At 44.4% G+C, this 26,468-nt stretch overlaps 1 protein-coding gene across 1 annotated transcript in view; it reads left to right on the top strand.

The window, feature by feature from the left end:
• The first annotated feature begins 3,101 nt into the window (after nucleotides 1-3,101).
• Nucleotides 3,102-26,468, top strand: part of LOC145392487 (uncharacterized) — an 80,204-nt gene continuing 56,837 nt past the window's right edge. The window contains exons 1-3 of the mRNA XM_080266881.1: nucleotides 3,102-3,239; nucleotides 8,289-8,318; nucleotides 21,217-21,336. Of these exons, the coding sequence (XP_080123007.1) occupies nucleotides 3,102-3,239; nucleotides 8,289-8,318; nucleotides 21,217-21,336 (288 nt within the window). The remainder of the gene's footprint in view (nucleotides 3,240-8,288; nucleotides 8,319-21,216; nucleotides 21,337-26,468) is intronic.

Below are 26,468 nucleotides of genomic sequence, written 5' to 3'. Positions count from 1 at the left end.
GGCAGCCGCTTTCTCAGAGACGGCCTGCAGCTGCTCTGCCCTGCAGGAGACGGCCAGTAGCCGCTCCCCTTTAAGAGCCACGGCCTGTAGCTGGATTCAGGCGATGGCCGGTAGCTGCGTCCTTAAAAGGCCACGGCCTGTAGCCAGGCCACACAGCAGGAGACGGCTGGTAGCCACTCCTCTGTCAGGTGCTGCTATACCCCCCTACAGGAACCAGTGACGGCTGGTAGTCGTGCTGGGGACAGAAGGGTACGTTCCCTCTCCTCCTGTAGTTCCCTCAGAGGACAAGACACAGGCAATGACCTGTAGCCACGCCCGTTGGCAGGAGACGGCCTGTAGCTGCTCCTTGTCAGCACGTTGTCCTCCATATGGGGCTCAGGCGACGGCCGGTAGCCACGCCGACAGGCAAGTGATGGCCGGTAGCTGCATTTCACTTTTATCCCTGTCAAGGATTTGGGCCCAGGCAACGGCCAGTAGCCACGCCCACGATGAAGGGATGGCCTGCAGCCGCCCTCATTTTGTTGCCCATGAGAACCCAGCTACAGCCGGCAGCCACGCTGGGGAGGAGCACCAAAGCCCCTCGCCCCTTGTGACTTCGACACTACGACAGGGCATTCTGCCATCAGACCTGTCGACCGGCGGGGGTGCAGACGACCCTACTGTCCATCACCAGCGAGGCAACCTTCAGGAGGAAGGCCTCAGCCCTGAGGATCCGTGGAGAGGCCCTGTGCTATCCCTAGGGTTATTCTCTGCCCAGCTGGCTCCAGAGGGACCCTACCTGACAGACTCCGACGCCGCAGCCCACTCCTGACGGCGTCCCCAACGGCAGGAGACTGCAGCCGATGGGCCCCTGAGGCCACCCCCCAGGACGCCTGGGCAAGACCTGTCCCCACCCTGATGCAGACGACATTCGTCCTCCGTCAGGTGCCTGAGTGAACGCTTCAGGAAACTCTTTGGCCCCAGTCCCGAGGGCCAGACCCCAGTTCCCAGCCCCAACAGTGCGAGACCTTTCACCACACGCAGCTCTGGACAAGAGAGGACGTCTCTACGAATGATCCCGTGGCTGCAGGACACGGAGGCCCCTGGCAGAACTCAGCCCCTATCAGGAGCCAGGCTGTGAGCTCTCCCGTCGCCCTCCACCAACGCCGCCATCCTACCCAGCCCTGACAGTAAGTGACAGTGGAAGTACAGTGACAGTGAAACAGTGACCTAAGCATCGGGCAGTGTGTTAAGATATTAGAGGGAAACTAAGCCCAAGTTCTATCAGTGCTATAGTTGGGGGTCGGGGAACAGGCATCAAGTTTAGGCGGCGGGGCAGCTATCGGCCGCTTCTTGCCGTAGGGCCCGGCTACTGGCCATGGCTTCCTGGGGGCGTGGCTACAAGCCGTCAAAGCCTGGCTACTAGCCGTGGCCTGAGAAGGTGAGTGACTGCCAGCAAACCCAGGGGCACCTTCAGAACGACTACAGGCCGCCTCCTGCAGGGTGTGTGTGAAGCGGCTACAGGCTGACTCAGGGGGAACACCTTCGGAGCGGCTGCTGGCCGTCTGACAAAAGCGGGAGCAGCTACCGGCCGTCTCCTTGTTACCCTCAGAGCAGCTACAGGCCGCCTCCTTCAGGAGGGGTGAGAGGCTACCGGCTGTCTCAGGGGGAACACCATCGGAGCAGCTACAGGCCGTCTGATGAAGGCGGAAGCAGCTACAGGCCGACTCCTTCAGGAGGGGTGTGGTGCTGCTACCGGCCATCTCAGGGGGAACACCTTTGGAGTGGCTACAGGCCTTCTGATGAAGGCGGGAGCAGCTACAGGCCATCTCCTCGTTACCCTCAGAGTGGCTACCGGCCGTCTCCTTAGCGAGGGGTGAGCGGCTACCAGCCGTCTCCTTAGCGAGGGGTGAGCAGCTACCGGCCGTCTCCTTAGCGAGGGGTGAGCGGCTACCGGCCATCTCCTTAGCGAGGGGTGAGCAGCTACCGGCCGTCTCCTTAGTGAGGGGTGAGCGGCTGCCGGCCGTCTCCTTAGCGAGGGGTGAGCGGCTACCGGCCATCTCAGGGGGAACACCTTCGGAGTGGCTACAGGCCATCTGACGAAGGTGGGAGCGGCTACAGACCGTCTACTTCAGGAGGGGTTTGGAGTGGCTACTGGCCGTCTCCGGAAGAACACCTTCAAAGTGACCATAGGTCGTCTCCTGATGAAGGCGGGAGCGACTACCGGCCGTCTCCTGATTACCCTCAGGGCGGCTGCAGGCCGTTTCCTTAGCAAGGGGCGAGCAGCTACTGGCCGTCTCAAAGAGGAAGACACCTTCAGAGAGGCTACCATCCGTCTCCTGACGAAGGTGGGAGCGGCTACTGGCCGTCTCCTTTGGGGTGTTGGCAGGAGCTGGATAGGCAGCTCCACCCCTTAGCTGGTTGGCGAAGGCTCACCCAGAAGGTAGTGCAGTATTCCTGCTATGGTGACGGTGGGCGGGCTCCGGGTCATAGGGGCACGCGGTCCGGGCTGACTTAGGCTGTTGTCGCACCAAGTCCCGGCGCGCTGCTGCTGCTCCTCTGTGGGCTCCTTATGGGGGTGTCAGGGAGTTCACGGGGGCACTATGCTGCATTCCTTGTGGGGGTGCCTGGGTATTCAAGGGGGCACTATGCTGCATTTTAGTAGCAATACGGTATTTCTAGATTCGCAGCAGAAGGCAGATCTCCATGACAAGTTTCAGTCTGAAGGGTTTCTACTATCTCTAGCTTACCTGGTGGACATCTTCGCAGTGCTGAATGCAATCAGCCTTAAACTACAAGGGGAAAACATCATCTACGACACCATTCGAGCCTTCATGACCAAACTTGACCTCTGGAAATGTCGAATTCAGGATTGAAATAAAGCCAGTTTTAGTAACCTGGATTCTGCTCTCATTCACAGTTACCTTGATTCTGAGTTGAAGAAACAAATAATCACTCATCTGACTGACTTGAAAGCTGAATTCATCTGATACTTCCCAGATATAGATGAGAAGCGTGGAGCCTGGAAATTCATCAGGAACCCATTGGATCTTGAAATGTTCTGGGTCAAGTACCTTCCATTTTACCCTCTGATCTCACATCAAACACTTCGGATTCTGACAATGTATGGATCCACGTATCTTTGTGAAGCTGCATTTTCCATGCTCGTTGCTTTCAAGACCAAGTTCAGAAACCGGCTGAACGTTGAAGGGGACTTAAGTTGTGCATTCTCTGTCATTCGACCACGCATCCAAGATCTGGTAGCTAAGAGGCAGTGTCGAGTGTCTCATTAAATTAGTAAGAAAGTAACCTCATTAAATATGCTAGGTATATTGTTTACACAGAATTCATGCTCAGTAAAATGACTAAAAACACCATTATTTTTTTCAGTTTTTCCTTAAAATCTGGGAGGGAATTTTATCTCATTGGTTGAAGATGCGAGGGGGACGTGGATAGAATTAGGATCAACTACAAGAGGGGGCGTGGTAGTAAAAAGGTTAAGAACCATTGGTCTAGGACAACCAACACATGGAAAAGTCGATCTAAAGCTGTTTTGTACAAAGATTACTTTGAACAAGAGAAAACGTGTTATGCTGGGAAAAGTAGAATAATTTGAAGATCTTTATTTCTCCAGTGACTGGAATATAAACCTCTTTGATTCGAGCCTGATCATTGGCTGCGTGTCTAGTTCAGATGGTTTTGTATGGGGGGGGGGGTGACAAAGGTGTAAGTGGGGGAGGCGGTGGCTTAATCGGTAGAGAGGCGGGCTGCAGTCCTAATGGACCCAGGATCGAATCCCGGCTGGGGCAGGGAACAGTTTAAGGATTTGAATTTCCTAAAAGCAGACTTTCCTGATCTACCATGTCGCAGAAATACCCCCGCTAATACCAATACACCAGTCCTGTATGAGACAGCCCTAGCATGTATTCAATATAGATGGTGGGTGTTAGCGCCGAAATGGTGACATGTGGAGGTGTAGGAGATGGGCCTTGGGATAGGTCACTCCCCTAAGAAATAGGCCCTGAAGCCTTTGCCCAGAGTCACACGTAAAAGAAAAAAAAAAAAAAGTGCACACTATGTATTCCAAAGTTCAAATGGAGGGGGGCCCAGTGAAGCGGCCGAGGGTCTGACTGGGGAGCCCAGGTCCCACTAAACTTCGACCATTGTCAGCCCTATCTTGTGGCTACCTATTTGCGAAGACGAATAAAAAGCCATTGCAACTCTCACGTGTGGTACCAACTTACAATGCATGCTGTTTATTGGAAAAATGACCTTGAAACACTTTAGGATAGAAGAATAATAACACGATTACTTACCTTGAGGAAATGAGCTGAACATATCCTGAAAATGTCCAGTTCCTTTGATATTCTGATTCAGAGGAGCAAATCATAGGTTTTTAACGTGTTTCCCTGATTTTGGAATGTCTTTCCTACCCTGTAGTACCGGTACTGTTGCACTCGATCCTTCCTGTTAGCAGACATGGACGCTGCAAAAAGCACTGGGGCGGATCCAAGGGGGTAACGTCCGCCCCCCCCCCCCCGGCAGTTTTCCAAAAATCTAAACACACACATACACTCAGCCTCCTGCCATCTCCTTCTCTCCTCCCTTCTCTCTTCACCCCTCCTTTTTCTACCTACCACTCTTCATTATAGCTCAAACCCGTAACCAAAGATAACACCTAATCAACGTAAGTGATCATGAGCCACGTGGTGAGGTGGCATCAGAGAGCGGGTAGTCATGTTCTGCGCTGGCGACTGTCCACACTTGTCAGTAGTAGCAAGGCCAATAAAACTACTACGGCCTTGAGTTGTACGCTGTCACGGGATCACACTCCCGGGTTTTGAACCATTCCTATCATACATATCCTTAAGGGGAGATTTCAGACGAATTTTTGAACAAAAAATGCATTTCAATTTTGGTTCACCCTTAGCTACCTAAACTCACCTACACTCAGCAACAAAACCTGTTTGGGAAGTATTGTTTTGGAAACGTGGTTTAAAGCCCATTTAAATGGCCCGCGCTTTACCCGCTAGGTATCACCCACTGATGGCAACTCAGTGTTTCTCACTGACGTCATGTTCCTTGTGCGCATGCGTCATCAATAGACTCCATCATTTATCACAAGTGAAGGTTACGAGTATTGGTACGTATTACTGTAGTTTAACACTGTCAACCAGTAAGATATGGTGGAGTTAGAGTGGGACAGCAAAGTGTAAAAGGCAATAAAAAACGATAGCAAAGACTGAGTATGATGTACGATGTTTGTGTAACGGAAATTCTGTAGTTAGATAAGGGCTAAACATTGCAGCTTTGCGGATATCATCATCTGACAAATGTCAATTTTAGAGTAAGAGGCTCAGTGGTGGTATGTGCTGATTCTTCGCTTGTTTTTAATTACATTTTTTTTTTTTTTATGGTCGAAAGAGGTAGAGATTGAGAGTAAACAAAGGAAACTGACCACCTTTAACATGGAAACTGGAACATGATCCTGTGCAGTAGAGATAAGAACCCAATTCATACGCAGGCCCAATAATTCATGGGAACTTTTAGAAACACTGCCTCTTTGCTTTAGAGCAAGATTGGTTAGGTTAGCTTTACAAGAATGCCATTTTAGGTTTGGCTATGGTAGATTCTGTACATTTTCCGGGGTAACAAGACTAGTTGTTACCAAACTTAACCCGTAATGGAAGTATTGTATTATTATTCATAATTGTAAGTGCCAGGAAGTGTTGTAATGCCTCTTGTTACAGACACAGACCGAAAATACAAAGGCACATTAAAGTACTAAGTAAATCCTATAATAGGCATCACTTAGAACTGCCCCACCACCTTTTTTTTTTTTTTTTCTACCTTAATATAGCTTGTAGACTGGGTAGGTAAGGTGGAAATTCAGACTGGTAAAGAGTTTTGGTTTATTTTAAATAAACTACAGTAAATTTCAGTGTAAATGGAGGAGAGCTCCTATGCATAGAATTTACCTTTGCCCTTTTTTTTTCTCAGCTATAACAAAATTACCACTATGGTAGCTGTAAAAAGTTGTGGAAGTACATATTATTGAAGTATCAGCAATACAGCCTTAGGTTTTACAGGCAAACCATGGCAAACAGCTATTGGCTATGTTGAACTTCTGGATGTTGTGGCACCTAAGTCAGTCTTGTCACTTTCCCAGTATGACCTGACCTAACAATGCAACATGACCTAACAAACCTATTTCAGCCTAACCTAATTGGAGACGAATGAGTTATGGGGCTGATTCAACCCATTGCCCTCTGTAGGACCGCTGCTGACGTCAACAATCGTTAGTGTTCTTGAGTAACATAAATGATATCTTTGCAGAATTTGGGTGCTATAAATAAATTATACAGGCATTAGTAACGTAAATGTTATTTCCTACAGAATCTGGGCATTGGAAATGAATGATACAATTATGAAGGATAATCGTTTTCATTTTTGAAGACTCCAACATGCATGCAAGCATTGGCTTGGTCTCCTAATGGTGGCTTTCCATCTTGATCTCTGGAAGCTTCCCTATTTAGTCCCTTTAACCCTGAGGTCACACTCAGTGACCTCGTCCCAGGTCTTTTTCGGTCTACCCCTCACTACCCTACCCCCAGTATTAACACTTCTCTCTTTCTGCACCCAGTTATCATCCCCCATCCTCACCACATGCCCAGACCATCTCAATCTACCTCTCCTCATCACAACACCAATACATTCCAGTCCCATCCTACCTCTCATCCATCGTAAACCTGGCCCCCCCAGGCCTTACACTCAAAGATGCACTGCACATCCACCTGATCATTGCCATTTCTGTACATTTGAGTCCGTGAATATCCTCTTTACTGCCCAGGTCTCACTACCATACACCATTATATTCCTAACACATGCTGTATACGAAGATCCCCTAGCATGGAGGGAGAGTCCTCTCAATCTTAGGAGAGGCAACAGCTCCCTGAACTTCTTCCAACCACTCCTCACTCTAGCCACAGAGCTAGTTCCTGTCCCACCTCCAGCATATAACAGGTCTCCCAAATAACAAAACTCTTCCACACACTCAAGAAACTCATCAGCAGGTTCAGTCCTTTCACACCTGGTATTATCCATACGCATTCCCTGACATACTGCATGCATGATATCAGCATTGTCTTGCAATCTACCTCTAATACCTCAACATCTCTTATGCAGCCACTTATCACAAACACTGCATAAGATGGAATTACTTCCCACGCCCTTGTGACAAATCGCATGTGGTCACTCTCCTCTTTCTTTGACAGTACCACCCCCAGCCTTGGATACCATCACTTTTGTTTTATGTGCATTTACTTTTAACCCCTAAAAGATGGGCATCGGAATGTTTTGACACGTTCAGGACAGGCATAATCGGCAGGTGCAATATGGAATTACTGTACTTCCCACTCCCTTGTGACAAATCGCCTTCGGCCACTTTCCTTTTTCTTTGACAGTACTACCCCCAGCCCTAGATATCATCACTTTTGTTTTATCAACATTTACTCTTAAACCCTAAAAGATGAGCATCAGAATGTTTTGACACGCTTAGGCATAATCGGCAGGTGTGTTACGTTTGGGGGGCTGTGAGGCGGTATGGTGGGGTGAGGGGGGTGGTTGGGGAGGTGGGGTGGGGGTGGGATTGATGGGTGAGGGGTGGGGGCAGGCAGGTGAGGGACCTGTATGTGGGAAGGGGGTGGGAAATGGGTGGAGGATGGGGGTGGTGGTGGGGGGCTGGGGGTTGGGGGGTGATGGGGAGGGGAGGGGGTGGGGGATTGGGGTTAGATGGGTAGGGGTGAAGGGTGGTTTGGGGGATGGTGGGGGGTTGGGCGTTGGCATCCATAGCTTCGCCATCGGCCTTACAGTTGGTAAGGCCATGTCGTAACTTGAACTCGGAGCCAACCCTCAGATGCCTTGAAGTCTAGGGCGTCGTGAAACCTTGCGAACTTCTCAGCAGCAGCCTTCAGCTCCATGCCACGCACCAGCACACCAGCAGCACGTTGCTCTCGATACCAAATCAACGTGAAGCGGTCGACTTTAGCATACTGGGGAGTAAACATCATCTTCCTCTCCATGTTGCGTTTGCTTTTCGACAAGAAGTCAGCCGTGTACTGCATGAGTTTGTCGCGGGATCTCTTGATATCAAACAAAGTAGATCAGGCCAGGCTGAATTCACGAAGGCTGCGTGAGGTTGACCATCCCGCATCCACCTTGTCCAATATCTCCCTCTTCTTCTTCAGAGTCAAAACTACTCTCTTCCTCTTCTCAGGCGGCGGGGCCATCATCACACACACTAACAAGAGGCACGAGAGCAGCAGCAGAGCCTGCAGCAGGTAAGGCACTACCACAAAAGCGAGCACGTGGGCGGCCATGATCACGAGCGTGCACTCACGACAAGAGACGGGCGGTAAGTGGGGAGGATGCAGGGGCGCTCTAGAGGACGGCGGCGGAACTATGCACCAAAACACAGCTGGTCTGCTGAGTTCAAATTATGGGTGGAAAAAAGTTTTTTTTTTTTTTTTTTTTTTTTTTTTTTTTTTTTTTGAATATTGGATCCCAGGACCAAAATATCCGGAAAGTGGGCATCCGGATAGTACGGGGATTACTGTGTGTGTGTATATATATATATATATATATATATATATATATATATATATATATATATATATATGCAGTATATATATATATATATATATATATATATACATACATACATACATATATAAATGTATGTACATTAATAAATAGTAACTAGTAACTGGTAAGGAACCAAACTTCCTCACCATCCTTCTTTCCTTCCATCCTCTTCTGTCTTTCTTTCCCTCATTCTTTCCACGTCCTTCTGCATACGGATGACTTTACATTCCCTCTTCTGTCTCTCTTTCCTCTTCCTTCAGCCTGTGGGTGACTCTACACTGAGTGACAAGCCAAATGGTTTCCTGTACATGAGGAAACCGTTTACTACGCTGGGTGATAACCATATAACCAAATTTTGGCACCTGGTGGTTTAGTGGGTAATTACGGTGCTCCAATTGGATTAAACCAGAGGAGGTTTATATTCAAGGGGTGATTGGGGTTTATTGTTCACATAGTGCCACTCATGGATGAGTGAGGCTGGTCACTTTCATCTTAAATGTCAGGACCAACATGCCTAGCCCCAGGCTCCTACGCTCCTCATGGGGCAGTGTAGGATTGGATAATGAAATGAAAATAAAAGTAGCCTACATACTGTATATGAATTTTCCTGTCAGCATTGGTTACTGATGAGGCTTGAATATAAGGAGTGGGATATTCTCTTCATATCCCATGGTTCAGTAATCTAAAGCTTCCAGATTTGATAACATTGACAGATCTTCCATCAATGCTGCTGAAATTTAGGAGGCAGGGGCAAGTTGACTGATCTTTTGCCACACTTACCTGAATGGGTCTTCATGTCTCAGTACATCATGTGCATGTGAAAGCACTAACATTTATTGATGTTTTTGTATGGCCACTTAAGTATCTTGAGCAACCTAATTCCCAGGCTAAATATGTTAGCTGCCTTGCACAAACGAGGATTACAGCGGGTTAGAATAAGGAACAATCTCATGGATCAGCACGGGTTAGTGGTGTGGGATGTATGCCCCTCATCCTACACATGGGACCAATCAGCTGCAGCCCATGTACCGTACAGTACAGTACTGTAATTGTATTGGTTAGGCTTGAGGTTTGATTGCAAGTCTTAGCCAATTTTCTAAGTATGCTTTATTATCCTGGTGATTGAATTGAGTCATTTTTGCTTTCTGAACTAAAGCTGATACCAGTACAGTACATTGACTTTTTGGTGGCAGCTGTGTTGTTGTATGATGTCAGATTGCACTCTGTGTTATAAGCTTTAGTCGTGTAGATTATAACTAATCATGAAATATATACAGCATAACCTTAATTACAGGTTCAGTATCTTGTATGAGTCACTTTTTCGTAGCAGATACAGCAGGGTCGTATTACCCACAGCATAATGCTTCAGAACACTTTCCATGGTTAATCATATTTTGTCAAGGTGAATAGGGTAATGTGCTTCAAGGTTTGGCTTTGTCCTATTCCTGGGTCTGCTATTATATATAGTTTGTCCATTTCCTAACCTTGTGATCATTGTGTTTTTGATAAGGGAGGCCAGTTAGTGTCTCAGTTTCGTATCTATAACATTACAGTAATATATACACAAAATTTACATAAATATATATATATATATACAGTAGGCTCGCACAGTGTGCGTCATCGCAGTGCGCGATTCGCCTTGTGCATGAGTGACCAAAAATCATAACCAAAAACCCTTCAATGTGCGAGTTTACTGCATAGAACGCGAGGCAGAGGCAAGGAGTGGCTCAAAAATGCCATTTTCTACTAGTGCACGACCACCCCTCACACAGCGCGTCATGTGTTGTCATGTTGATGCGTGATGGAAGGCAGGACTGAGCTGTGTATGTTAAACATTAGCAAGATCCTTGCTGCCGTGGATAAGCTCAAGGAGGAGGTGAAGGAACTGGAAGTGAGCAACCTAAGAACGGAGGAACTTCTGGTTGGTATCGACAAATCTTCCGTTTCTACACAGACAAGCACAGGGAAGAAATAAACAGGAGAAGACAGACGCTTATAACAAGCTACACACAGCGGGCTCAAGTTGGTGAAATTGCAGAACCATCGACATCGTCTGCTCCTGTTCCTGTTGAGGATGAAGAGGATGCAATGTCAGAAGTGTCAGCATTGGACTTTGAAGGGTTTATGGCCGAAGTGAGTGACTTTGATGCTCCTGGGGAAGGTGCTCAAGAGGAGTCTGTGGAGGGAAGTGTTGGTGCGGTGGGGAGTGCGGCGCTGTAAGTGTTGCCGTGCCTCGGAACCCCTGTTATTTAAGGTCATCAGGCCTGTTGTCAACTGTTGTTAAGGTGACTACCCATATTTTGTTATTGTAGCTATAGCTTAGTACAATGTCTGAAACATATGACCTTTATTATGTCTCTAAGGGCCAAAAAATGTCCAGGTATGAGGGGGTACCGCCCATATGTAATTATTCCCATAAGATTATGTATTCCTAGTACGCGAATTCCCAGTGCGCGAGCTTGTGCACCGCCCAATCTCTCGCGCACTGTGCGAGCTCACTGTATATATATATATATCATTTTGTTTCGTTTTTAAAGGCTCCAACATGCTTGCATGTGTTGGCCTTGGTCACCTAACGGCGGCTCTCCACGCTGCACGATCCATTGCAGCCTCCCTGTTCAGTCCCTTAACCCTAAGGTCACACTTAATGACCTCGTCCCATGTCTTTCTCGGTCTACCCCTCATAACCCCACCCCCAATATTAACACTTCTCACCTTCCTCACCCAATTATCATCCCCCATCCTCTCCATATGTCCAAACCACCTCAATCTACCTCTCCTCATCACAACACCAATACACTCCAGTCCCATCCTACCTCTCAACTCTTCCATCGTGAACCCAGCCCCCCCAGACCTTGGACGCAGGGATGCATTACACATCCACCTAATCATTGTGATTTCTGTACGTCTGAGCCGGCGAATATCCTCCTCCTTCACTGCCCAGGTCTCACAACCATACAGCATTACGCTCCTAACACATGCTGCATACAAAGCCCCCATAGCACATAGGGAGAGTGCTCTCAATGTCAGGAGAGGCAAGAGCTCCCTGAACTTCTTCCAACCACTTCTCACCCTAGCCACAGAGCTAGCTTCAGCCCCACCTCCAACACACAACATGTCTCCCAAATAGCAAAACTCTTCCACACACTCAAGAGATTCACCAGTAAGTTCAATTCTTTCACATCTGACAATCTCCACCTGCTCTCCCCGACATGCCGTACACATAAAATCAGCATTATCTCGCAGTCTACCTCTGATACCACTACATCTCTTATCCACCCATTTATCACAAACACCACACAAGGTGGAATTACTTCCCACCCCCTTGTGGCAGACTGCACATGGCCACTCTCCCTCGTCTTTGACAGTACCGCCACCAACCCTAGATATCATCACTTTTGTTTCATCTGCATTTACCCTTAAGCCCTTGTGCCCCATACCATCTCTCCACTTCCTAAACCTTCCTCCACCTCCCTTTCGTTCTCTGCACTCAACACCAAATCATCAGTATACAAAACTCCCACGGGAGTCCGTTTCTAAAGTCATGTGAAAGGGCTTCAAGTACCATGATAAAAAACATGGGACTCAAAACTGACCCTTGATGCACACCAACATTCATGGAAAACCCATCACTCAAATCTCCATTCACTCTTACGTGGGTGTGAGCACCCACATACATAGCCATAACCACCCTAATCAGCCACTCCTCCAAGCCAAGCTTTCTCATTGTCCACTTCACCACGCCTCTAGGGACTCTGTCAAAGGCCTTTTCCAAATCAAGAAAAACAAAATAAAGATCCCTTCTCCTACCAATATATTTTTCCTGAAGCTGTCGAACAATGAATATGGCATCAGTGGTCCCCCTGCCTGGCATAAACCCGAACTGCATCTCATCAGTATTCACTCTTTCTCTAATCACACCTTCTAAAACTCTCTCCATTACCTTCATTATCTGATCTAAAAGCTTTATACCTCTATAATTTCCTCTTTCCAGGGCATCACCCTTTCCTTTATACACATTTACAATTACACTCTTCAGCCAATCATCTGGGACAACACATTCATAAACAATCTTATTTATCAGGTAGGTACTAACTTCACCCCTATATCGCCTGAGGCCTTCAACATTTCGGCAGTCAACCCAGACACACCTGCTGCCTTCCCCACCTTCATCCTGCCTATTGCCTCACTCACAGTAGCAGCATCAATCAAAGGCCAAGGGCCAGACACTGGATCTGCTGGCTCCAAACCTTCTCTGTCCCAGTCAAACTCCTCATTCAACAACCGGCTATAATGCTCTCTCCATGCATCTTTAATATCCTCACTGTTCACCACTACCCTTCCTACATCATTCTTCACACACCGCTCACCTATAATATCCCGATTATCCCTCTTCACCTGACCTGCCAACCTAAATATCATATTTTTCCATTCCCCATGATTTAGGTTATCAAGTAAAAGTCTCTGTGACTCAGACTTTGCCCTGTATACCTCTCTTCTAGCCCTACGCTTGTCAGCCAAATATTCCTCTTTGCTACCACCCTTCTTCCATTCCCAGAAAAGCCTTCTTTTCAACTGCAGCCTCTACACCCTCATCCCACCACCAAGTTACTTTATGTCTTGGTGGTCCTCTTGTCCAGCCGCATGTTACATCAGTAACTCTCAAGAGATTGTTCTTGAGGGCTCTGTCTACAGCTCCCTGTTCAGCCACCACTCTCCTGAACTCACTATAGAAGGCATCCCTTACTACTTGGTTTTTCAGCTTCCATATTTTCCTCCTAGGTACATAAGTCCTCTATTTCATCACTCGTTCTTTAAGCACCATATCACAAATAAGTAGTTTGTGCTGCTGCACACACTCCTCACTTCCTGTAACTTTAACATCCCTCACTAACCTCCTATTGGCCCTCCTAACCAGAAAATAATCTATCTGACTGCTATTTCCCCCAGACTCGTACATAATTAGCCTACTGTCTCTTTTCCTAAAATATGTGTTGCACACAATCATGTCCGTTGCCTCCCCAAACTCGAGTATCCTTTCCCGTTCTCCATTCTTTATACCATATGCACATCCCCCATGCACTCCTTCATAACCTTGTGCTGCTTCACCTACATGACCATTTAATTCCCCTCCCAAAACCACTATCTCATCATCCCGCATACCACCCACTACATGTATTAAATCATCCCAAAATCTATCTTTCTCTGCTTCATCCAGTCCTGCCTGTGGAGCATATGCCAATATAATCGCAGCTATCCTTCTATCGAACAGAATTTTCACTACCAATATCCTATCGCATACTCTTATAACATTCATAACATATTCCACCCATTTCTCCGCAACCATCACACCAACACCTTCATATCCGTCTGTCCCCCCCTGCCAAAACAATGTATTGCAACAGTCCTTCCCAACAATCTTTTTGGCTGATCCACCCCTGTACCGGACTTCCTGCAAACACGCCACATCCACCCACCTCCTCTCTCTCTCTCTCTCTATATATATATATATATGTATATATATATATATATATATATATATATATATATATATATATATATATATATATATATATATATATTAGGGTGAACCTTATTACTGAGGAGGGAAAATTAATTCTGGAATATTTTGTTTGCTGGAAGTGTATAGGCTATTGTGAGTTCAGGTGTAAACTCTTGTGACACCAAATTTTTAGCCAAATTGGATTATATTTACTGGTGCCGCATCTTACCCAAAGTTTGAGCCTAATAAGCAGAATTATTGTTGTGTTAGTAATCTTTTTTGTTACTTAAAAAAATGTTTGTTTTAGGCCTACTTCATTGGAGGCTACATTCTAGTAGTACCTGTATTTTTTTTTTTTTTCAGGGATTTGGTATTTGAGTTATTATATTTACTATGACTGAAGTGAAATTATCAGTGGCAGTGATGAAAACCAGGAGCAAAACCAAGATTTTGGCTTGTTGGCCACCTAAGTGAAAAACTACTTGGAAGTAAGTTACCTCCGTGTGGCGAAGTGTTAGCGCAACTTTTCTACCTGATGTGAACAGAGACACAAACACCGAGGGATTGGGCATGTGTTATGTCTCAGGAACTAGGGGGATTCTGGGAGAGGGCTCTCATTCCTGCATCTGAGTCACAGAATCATATCTCCAAAATTGAATCTCTCTATAAAGATTGGAGAAAGTTGTAGAAGAATAAGAGCTGGAATACAGAAAGAGAGAAGAAGAGAAAGAACTTCCAAGAACAGATGAAAGATCTCTTTGACACAGCACACACGAATTCCTTCAACCTCATCAAAAATTGCAAGGATAAGGAGTTTCTTGTGGCCCAGAGGGAGAAAGGGAGGCAAGGCTTTATGCTGGGTGTTGATGTCAAACTCTGTCAGAAAGAATGAAGACAGAAAGAGAGACAACAGATTGAACAGGATAGGAGAGAGCGTGAGGAATGTCATCGAGCAGTAAGAGAGAAAATAGTGGAGCTGGAGGAAAGCCCAACTAGTGATGAATATGAAACATGTGACATTTATACAGATTTAGCAGGCTCTTCCTTTTCAGCTGCAGCTCCTCCTCTTAAATGCCAGCGATTTGAAAAACTATTGTCACTTCTCCAGTTGCAGCGGCTTTAGATTAGACCAGGACTTCAGACCGTGTTGCTTTCTGCAACCATTTCTGCCTGTGGACAATATCCGACAGTGTATACTACCAACAGGCAAAGTATCCACCGAGACTGAATCACAAGTCAGAGGGAATATGCAGAATGGTTGAAGAAATCATTACATCCAACTGTGCCACTTGTAGTGCACTGGGTTGGAAAACTAATTCCCAATGTAATAGGAACAAAATTATGTCACTGAACACCTTCCAATTCTCGTTTCAGGTGGTGGAGTTTCAAAGCTTTTGAATGTACCAATCAGGGACAGGAAAGGCCATGGCCAGTGTCATCACTGAAACCTTGAATGACTGCAGTATATCTAAGTGTGTGGTAGGATTGGCATTCAACACCATTGCCAGCAATACTGGATTGTGGGCAGGGGCGTTTACCCATAATCAACATCAGTTGCGCAAGGATCTCGTCCACCTGGCTTGTCGGCATCACATTTTTTAGATCCTTGTTCAAATGGCCTTCACTATTTGCCTTGGACTGTCCTCTGGTCCCAGCAGTCACATATTTAAGCAGTTCAAAGCCAAGTGGAATGCATTCCACCCTCCATTTCCTGTACCCCGATTTCCTGGATTTGAATTTCATGGACACAGGCTGAGGCTGGGCAATATTATCAAATGCCAGACATATGGCCATACAAGTCCGGGATTCTCACAGAAGTCCAGCATTCATATTTCCCGGGTTAGGCCTGAGTTCCTGGACGAAGTCAGAGGATGCCACCACTAGGTGGCAGGGGGAGCTCCCGCTTCCACCTATGTTTTTAGGCTAGCAGTCATTGTTCTACTTGACCGCTTAGTGACCGCTTTATGACTGCTTTGTTTATTCCTCATTGCTATTACCATGCCTCCCATGCCACCCACAGTGCCCCCTAAATGTACCAAGCATACCAGGAACCTGTACACCTTACTGTGCCGCAGAAACTTGAGCTATTTAATAAACTAGAAGTGGGTAAAAGTGTTGCTAGTGTGTGCAAAGAGTACGAAGTGAAGAAGCAAATCGTATCAGACATAAGGAAAGCCAAGGAAAAATTACAAAACTATGCTGTGAAATTTTCCGTTGCACGAACAAATGCAAAAAAAGATGCTGATACTGTACTAAGGCACGAAAGCATATGAAATTATCCAAGAACACAGATTTAGATGCGTCAGTGTACAAGTGGTATGTGAAGCAATGTTCATGTGGAGTTTCAGTGTGTGGGTATGTGCCAGCAGCCAGTTCAGGGAAATTGGCAGCCCATTTAGGGATTGCTGATTGTAAGGCCAGTGATGGGTGGCTCTGGAGATTTAGAAATAGACATGGGATCCATAATGTTAAACTCAGAGGTGAGGCTGGAAGTGTCGATACAGAAAGTATTGAACCGTTTTGCATTAAGTTGCAAGGACTGATTAACAAGGAAAAACTGTCTCTAAACCAAGTGTACAATATTGATGAAAGTGACATAATGTGGCGTTCCTTGCCGAATAACACACAGGCTCGCAAGAATGAAGACAGAGTGCCAGGGAAAAAACTTAACAAGGAAAGACTGTCGATCGTGTGTGGGGCAATTGCTGCAAGATTCCACCATTTCAAGTTGGTCATAGTTAGGAAATCTGCTAAGCCTCATGCCTTTAAGGACATCAACCCCCAGGATCTACTTGTGCACTGCTACAGCTCAGTGAAAGCCAGGTTTACCTCCTTCATAACCCATGACTGGTTTCATAAGCACTTGGTTCCAGAAATAAGAAACTATCAAGAGCAAGTTCCGAAAGTTCCTCCAAGTGAAGTTAAAGCTCTGATTTTGACGGAAAATGCCCCTGAACACTTGAATGATGTCACGCTGATCAGCCATGATGGGTGAATTTGTGCATTGTTTCTACCACCCAATACAACGTCCCTGATCCAGCCCATGGACCAGGGGGTCACTAGTGCTTTAAAGAGAGTGTATCAGAAGACGTATCTGGACGAAGTATTAATGGTGACAGAGGAGGAGGCAGACATCGAGGAGGACACTCGTGGCCAGAGAACCCTGCAAAGCATCAAAGTCTACAACATCAGGTCAGCCATTTACAACATGGCTGATGCATGGAAGGCTGTGGAGCTCAGCACCTTCACCAATGCATGAAAGAAATTGTTGTGAGATAAGGAGAGCGAGAACGATTTTGAAAACTTCGAGGCAGCTGATTTCCACTGTGTTCTGTGCAGGGCAGAGTGACGGTCCACAAGTGGCTGGATGCCAGTGTTTTAACAACTGGCAACCAGATCCTGTCTGATGCTGAGATAGTAGCTTCCGTAACCGGCCACCAGAGTAGCAGCAGCAGTGAGGACTCAGACGTGGAGATGGCAGCCAAGCCCAAGTTGTCTGTGATCAGGGATGCCATAGACAAGATTCATCAGTACAAGTACATAGCCACTCATGACAGCCCTGAAGTTCAAGCACGCTACAACCAGATTCGGTTACTACATGGTGTGATAATAAAAGAACAACACCAGGTGGGCCGCTGGACAAAGATCTCAAGCTTCTTTGCAGTGGAAGTTGGCAGGACATGGTTGCCTCCCCCAGACGCTGCTCACCCCAATCCTGCACCTGAGTCACCTCAACCTGCACCTGAGTCACCTCAACCTGGCCTCAGTGGCATTACCCAGCCACCCACAGAGGTGATTGGTGACTCCGATCCCAAATAACAAGTTAATCTGTGGTCTCACTATATAATCACAGCATACATAGTTTCAGCTACAACGTTTCAGTAAGTACAGTATTTATACTTTCCATTTATACTGTATTTATGTTTATGTTATTTCTGTATGTACTGCATTTATATTTATGTTATTGTGTCAGTGTTATTATTTTATGTACTGTATATGTTAGTTATGTTAGTATAGCTAGCCTACGTTCCAGAATGCTCCAGAATATCAGAATAATTGCCAAACAATATTGGAGAATTCAGACAAAGTATGATAAAAGCCTGGGGAATGGTATGTGGGGCTGGACTTTTGGGGTTCCCGGACTGATCTCCCCCCCCCTTTTAGTCTGGGAGATGGAGGGTCAAGTGTACTATTGACACAACACGCTTTCAGACCTTGGATGACTGAGGAAATGCTGGTAATTGATAGTGAGTAATGTGATGAGCTCATATCATTTTGTTTGAAACAGTTGCAAGAAAGACAACCTCGAGATGATCATCGAGAACTGCTAGAACTGTCTGTTGTTGTTTTGGGTGGTGTGCTGCCCCGTGGAACAACTTTTCAGCACCCTGATGCTTCCTACTGTGCCAAATGGATGACTAAAGTTATGTGCATCACTGAAGACTATCATTTCCATTATCAGACAAGCATCACACTGAAGCAAGGCTGAGGATTGAAGCTGTTTGTTGTGTTCATCATGAAGCGGTACCTGAAATCATGGTTCATGGCAACAAAAGCAGCTCTAGCTCCAGCAAATGATCTGAGGCTTCTCCAGGAATTGTCACTTTATGCAGATAAGGACATCTCACAAGTCTGCTTGAGAGCATTTGGTCGGCACTTATAGTATTTGTCAGAGCAGTTAGTTGGATTGGCCTTTTTGTTTTATATCAAACTGTCGACCCTCAAGAGAAGCAAAAAATGGTGATGGCTCTTAACGAAGAAGAAAGGAAAGATCGTCTAAAGAGAGCAACAGTTGAACTTGGGGTAATGGCACTAAATCAGAAAACAGTTTCAAGTTTTGTGACCAGTAACACCAAGAAGATCTTCATATTGCTTTTCCTTCCTCATTCATTCCTAGAATTTAATCCATGCACATGGGAAAGTCATGAAGATTACAAGGAAGCTGAGTGCATTGTCCAGGGGCTACAGGTAACAAATGACTTTGCTGAAAGAGGAGTAGCACTGATTCAAGAGTTTAATCCAGTGTTGACCAAGAATGGCAGTTCCTTCTCCTGGTCATTGAGCAGCACAGGCATCTGTATCCAGATGCAAAGAAGGGTACAGCTGGCAGCAATTACAAGCCATAATACTGTACTAGGCAACAATGAGTGGGAGTTGGATTCCCATGATACCGTCCCCAATGAGGGGCAAATACGCTGCAAAGAGGGACACCTAGGTAACCCACTGGCATATTAACATTACACCATAACTGTATAACTTTGAACATGATGCAGCACCAGTTAAAATTATCTAATAAGCATCAAGATTTGCATACACCATTTTTAATCCATAGGAATGAAGTCCTGCAGCAGCTGAAACAAATTTTTCAAATTGAAGATTAAGGGCCACCCTAATAAATATATATATATATATATATATATATATATTATAGTCTGTATATACTGTATATGTAGTATATATATATATATATATATACCTTATATATATACTGTATATATATTTATATTTATAAATATAAATCCTTACATAGATAAATAGATAGATTGATATATTTATATATCTGTATACTGTATATATATATATATATATATATATATATATATATATATATATATATATATATATATATATAGTGAATCCATTGTTATCGTGCATAATTGGTACTGTGCCTATTGCATGGTAATGAAATTGTGCGATAATGAAAGTGTGGAGCCTATCGGATTTATCGTACTTGGTACCTTTATTCTTAAACCTAAATTTTCCCATTTACAACATTTTAGACACAGTAAATACATACATGCTCTTATGGTAAGCATCAGAAACTCATATAGGCATGATTAGGTTAATAGAGAATGATGAAAAGGGCACAGTATGGAAGAAACACATACCATATAGAGACCTGAGCTTGCCTTGAGGTATGGGGTTCTTAGGGTAAAAGGTGGATAGTTAATGGTCTCCACTACCTTAGGTTAACTCCTTGAGTAGGGCCTCATCTTGGAATCCCTGAGAGTTATCAGAGGCCACAGATTTTGCATTATCATTGTCAGCAAAAACCAGCTTAGGTTTGTGATGATGTTTTTTAGCTGAAAAGTGTGCAGTAACAGCATGGTGTAGATTTTCATCCAGCAGTAACAAAAATCGTTATAACCAAGTGCACGACAACCAAGGGATTGCTTTGAAACGATATACTGTATAAATATATATATAAAATACTGCGATTTGTTTGTGGTCACCCCTTATGGGATTAAGGCGTCTGGCAATAGATAACATACCGAGTTGTTGTACAGAAGAAAAAAAAGAAGTTTCATATATATGGCAACTAATGGAGTGTGATTTTGCACCTGTATTACACTAAGTGACCTGCATGCTTGCTTTGTTTTAACCCTTGCTGACCTGCAGACTTCATAATTTATGAGGCATAGTGAAGGTTTGCACGGACCAAGATGTTAGCAAATCAGGTGCTATGGGTCACAAAAGTATTGGTGCACAGGGGGTTTGATGCCCACTGAAAATATTCAAGCAGGTGCTGATGTTTCCCAGCATCTTCTTGTGTATGAACAGTGTCTATTTATATAAACATAATAATTGCTATATTTTTGCAAGAGGATATCACAAGTTGGCGATATGACACATCCCAACATCAGGGCTACCAGTGTGTGGTAGGTCGGACACTAATACAGTATTTCAGTGACCTTCGTTGTTTGGTCCCATGTGCTTCATTCATATTGTGCACCGATACTGTACCTTTTTGACCGATAGTACAATTTACATCGGCTATAAACAGTGACTCAAGGGAGGTAAACTACTGTTACAAAGGCTCAGCCCAGCAGGGGTTAATACTGTACTTTGTCTTATTTGCCTGTACGGTATTCTGTAAAATTACTCAGATTGTGGTAGCTGCAGTTAGACTTTAAAATTTAAATATACATTATATCCCACTCATCATTGTATGTTAATGCTTATTAACCATTAATAGGTAGTAATATATGGGCATTTCTTGTATGCTTTGAAAAAAAAAAAAAAAAAAATCTTTCTATAATAAAACAGTCTTGTTCAGGTGTACTGTGTAAGAGACAAAACTTGCTTGACAGGGTGAGGTGACACTGGGGGCAGGTTTGTCTACTACTTCGGAGCAGAGTCAGCCAAACACAGGCAGGACGGAGCCTTTGGGGGAAAGTGGTAGCAGTGGGTGTCAGGCCCAGGCAGGAGGGGTGAGTGTGTGTGTGTGTGTTCTTATTTGCCAAATTGTATCTTTACAGGAATGAGCCAAGTTCATACTGTCCTGTGTTTTGAACTACAGTAAACTCCCATTTACCCGGTGTAATAGAGCCAAAGGCCTGCTGGATACTGTCAAACTGCCGAGTTATGCAAAAGTCCTCCCCAGGGGTCCCTGTCCCCCGGCCCAATAACACTTACCGGTAGCCACTTTCTGACCCCAACAAAATGCTTTAAAACAGCTAATGGATGTTCCTAATAATAGAATACTATAATGTACTGTTAAGTACACTATGATGTTATGAACAGAAGCAATTTCATGTTGACAATGGGGATAATAATTGAGGTGTCTAGAGCCAAAAGGGCATCCCCACCAATATACTGGTTTTGAGTTAGGTAGGGGAGACAACAGGCTTATCCCTCTTCTCAGTGACAGCACTGGTTGCCATACAAGATTCGGTCTTCTGGACAGTGGTAGAGGGGCTCAAAGTCACGTGGGTTTGTCCATGCTTCCGGGCGAACAAATCAGAGTAGGCAGGCATCTAAGCCACACAGCCCAAACCAATCAGCATTCTCACTCTCTGCCACTCCCTCAGAGCAGCCAATCAGCAAGCGTGTGGCCCGCCCGGTGTGCCGGTGAGGCTTCCCTCCCGTGTTCACTGAGGTGTATAATTATTACGTATTGGATTTTTACCCTATTTATCGTGGATTATTGGTGACAAGATGAGCTGTTGTTATTGGGGTTGAAGGGGGGTTGACAAGATGAGTTCATCACATAGTTACAGTGAGGAGGTGGTGCCTATAACCTTTCGTAAGTGTCAGAAGTGTGTGGAGAAGTGGAAAAAGGTAGAAAGGAAGAGGAAAAGAGAGTGGTGAGGGGAGACAGCGGGAGGGGACGTGGCACCGAGGAGGCAGAGTTAGATGTCGATCTCCTAGATGACGACCCCACCATTTAACCCCCCACTACTCCTTCTCAATTTACATAAGCACTACACTACTTTTTTTTTTTAGTGTTATTATTTCAATGTATTATGGTAGAGGAAAAATAATAACTGCATTGATTTCAGTTTTAGTTGTCAAAAACGTGAAATTACAGTAATAATTATTCGTTTATTAATATTAAGTGAACTGGAGTCTTCAGTTAATAAAGTTTTGTACATTAATACATTCGTTGATGTTCTTTCTGCTATGTTTTTAAATCCCTACAATATGTTGTTATGCCCACTTATAAATTGGGGGTTTGGTTTACTGCCTATTTTGTGGTTACGGTTATTATTGTTTTGTTTTTTTGGCTTTACATGTAGAGCATAGGCGCTGATGAACATTTTGATGTATAAAAGGTTTGTTTATTGCCTTCTGGTTATGAACTGCCATAAACACAATCTGTATCTGTTCGGTATTAAACCATTTCTTTATCCTTATTTCCGTTTCTTTGTGCTGATTGATATAATTTTGGACTCCAGTTTGAAAAAACTTACAGAATATTCTATATACAGTAAATCCCAGTTATAATGAACCCCAGTACAGTAAAACCTCACTATATCAGACTAATTGGGGCCCAAGCCAGTTTGAAAAAAGTGAAAGTCCGATAAAAGCGACATCAGGACTCCCCCCTGGACTTCCTCCTCCTTTTGTTATGCACAGAGGCTTGCTTGTCATTCATGCATTTATTTCTCCTTCTCTCTCTCTCTTTCTCTCTCTCTCTCCCCTCGCACTGGGTACTTCTATTTTACTTCACATAGTTTTGTCTTTGTCGTCACTTTCATCTTCACCTTCCCATTCATTTTTACCTTCACTTTTAGTTCACTCTGACATTCACATTCACTTTCATATTCTCTTCCATGCTCTTTTCACATTCACCTTCACCTTCACACTCACTTTCACTATCACTCACTTTGAATTTCCCTTTCACCTTCACTTGCAACCTTACTTTTTCATTTACACGTTTACCTTTACAATTATTCATTCATCTTCACTTTTGGCCTCCCTTCTTTTACTATCACATTCACTTCCACCTTCACTCACACCTTCAACTTCATTTTCACTTTCCCTCACCTTCACTTTCACTTTCAACTTTTCTTACATTCGCTTTCACCTTCATCTTCACTTTTACATTAATTTTCACCTCTTTCACCTTCATTTTCTCCTTGGCCTTTACTTTCACCTTCACTTTCACCATCTTCACTTTTACTTTCATTTTCACCTCTTTCACCCTCACTTTCACTTTCACCCTCGCTTTCGCCTTCAATTTCACCTTCATGTTCACCCTCACTTTCACCTTCTTGTTCACCCTCACTTTCACTTTCAACTTCACTTTCACCTTCACCTTCACTGTCACCTTCACTTTCATATTCACATTTACTTTCACCTTCACCTTCATTTTCACCCTCACACTCACCTTCCATCTTCACCTTCACTTTCACTTGACTTCACTTTGCCTTCACTTTCACATTCACTTTGCCTTCACTTTCACATTCACTTTTACTTTCATCTTCACCTTCACCTTTACTTTCACCCTCACTTTCACCTTCCACCTTCATTTCCACTTTTGACTTCACTTTTGCCTTCACTTTCACTTTTGCCTTCACTTTCACTTTCACATGATCTTCACTTTCACCTTCAGTGCCTTCACTAACCTTCACTTTTTCATTCACTTTCACCTCTCCAGGAGACAGAGAGAAAGGGAGGAAATATAGGAGAGAGAGTGGAGGGACCAAGGTTATGCTTATCTCCCTCATTTGTTTATGCCAAGGGGAGGCCACTTGTCATTTCTGTATTTATTCTCTCTCTCTCTCTCTCTCTCTCTCTCGACTTTGACATTCCATATTCACTTTGTGCTCTCTCCCTCACGTTTACACTCATTTTGACTGTTACAGTATTTTCATTTTCAGTTTTACCTCTCTCTCTCTCTCTCTCTCTCTCACCGGAGAGGGACGGGGAGGAAGGGAAAATTCATGGAGGAGGAGAGAGAGAGAGAGAGGAGGGACCGATGTTATGGTATCTTCTCCGTTTGTTTATTCGTTTATTCCAAGAGAGGACTGCTTCTGGCTTTATTGGACTTTTCGTGACGCATAAGAATTTAGTCCACTGGACTCCTTGAGTCCGGTAAAAGCGAATTCCATTATATTGAAGTCCTTTATATCGAGGTTTTACTGTATTGCGAATTTCGAATATAGCGAACAGCGAAATCATGACTGAACTTCCCCCGAATTTTGCGGACAAAGATAGCTAATTGCGGGGTAAGTTAGTGAATCAGCCCATGGTGACAACAGCATCCCTTCCTGACACAGTAAGTGTACTTCAACAGCATCCCTTCCTGGCTTAGTAAGTGTACTGTAACTATCTATATATATACCTAGGCTGTTTCCCCCAAGGAAAGGGAGGTAGCCGAGACAGGACGACACAATCCCCATTTACTCATCCATTCAAACACATTCGCATCTTAGTCCCAAAGGGGAGAAGGGACAGATCTTCACCGCACAAGGATCAACTGTACAGTGCAATCAGTGACATCCATAGCAGGGCCCAACAGCAGAGCTGGTTTACCCCTGCCACATCATAATAGACCCATCCCCTTACCCGCACCTGACCTGATTAGCTGATCAGACCAAAATGTAACAATACTACATTATACTGTATTCTTATTATAGGTATTGTATTTATATGTACAACTTCATGCAGTACGGTATTGTATTTACATGTACAACTTCATAAACCATTGAATTTCCATGTAAAACTTCATAGAGTAAGTTTCGGTTGTGGTTGTGCACGTAGGACCAAATGACTCCCCGGATATAGCAACCTAGGTTTGGTGATCCCTTGGATAATACCAACTCTCGGATATAACGAATTATTGGATATAGCTACCCACCCTCCCCCTAATTAGTTTGTTATATCGAGGGTTTGCTGTATGACATTTATATCTGGTCCTCTTAGCTCCATTTCCCAGTCTGTTTCTCTAAAGTGCTTCTTTAGGTCATGATAGTTCCCTTTTTTGTAGTTCAGTCTCAGTAACTTTCATTATCACTCACTATGTCATATGAGGCGTCTACCGGCAGAGTGACGTATGCACCAAAAATGGCCGATGGTGAGTTATTCCCGCCAATATGTAGGTGGAGCCTTCTAAATCCTCCCTGTATAAAGTTACATACAAAAAGGACCCTTATGGCTGGCTGGCTGGCAGATGGGTAAACATCACGTGTTTTAGGCCCTGAAAACCCCTAGAGGGAGTCTGCTTCCACGTGGCAGAGGGACGTATGGGACACAAGCAGCTAGCCATTGGGAGGCCGCGTCTCAGTACTAGCCCCCAGCCTCAGCCAGTCCCCCACCAGTGTCCCCCTAAACCTTCCATGTGGTTGATGGGCTGCACTGTCCTCTGCCCATTTTGAGTGCTTTGAGTGCTTTTAATTAAAAATTTACAATATAAAAATTAATAAGAAATCAAGAAATTGCATTATTAATATAAAACTTTCACACTTTATTAATTTTTGTTTATTTTTATTTGGATCACATAATTATAACCCATGTTAGTATTTTGTGTATGACCCCCAATTGGGGGGGGGGTTTGTGTGTTTGGTTTTGGTTATTGTTTGTTATTTTTTCTAAACAATGGATTCATTAAATTGCATTTTTTGAAAGCATTACAGTAATATGAAACAACATTAGTTGTTTCTTTATACGTTTTATGTACACATTCTTCAAATTTAAGCTTTAATTACTCGATAATAACCCCCTGGTGCATACGTCACTCTGTCGCTAGACGCCTCATATGCTATCCTGGAATTGCAATTTAATACTGCATGGTCGCTTTTGCTGAAAGGAGGGTGATACATTATGTTCTCAGTTTCATTTTCTTCCCAAATAAATACAAGATCTAATAATGATGGTTCCTCTGGTCCTCTCTTGTTCTGATGGTTACCTTTACATGTTGTTAGGAAAAACTCTGTATAAGATCCAGGAGCTTTTGATCCTTGCAGCTTTCATAGCTTCTTATATCCGGAATTTTCCAATTTATATCTGTGTTGAAATCTCCAGTGAGTATAATCCTTTTAGATTTTTCTTCCATTCTATGTAGTAAGGTTCTTAAACTCTGTATTGTACTTTCTTCCAGGTCTTCATATTCATGTAG

The sequence above is a fragment of the Coenobita brevimanus genome, chromosome 22 (genome assembly GCF_032717465.1).
Source record: "Coenobita brevimanus isolate Jiangsu-jjx chromosome 22, ASM3271746v2, whole genome shotgun sequence".
Lineage (NCBI taxonomy): Eukaryota > Metazoa > Arthropoda > Malacostraca > Decapoda > Coenobitidae > Coenobita > Coenobita brevimanus.
Note: the sequence above shows the minus strand (reverse complement) of the source record. Positions and strands in the feature narration are given on the sequence as shown.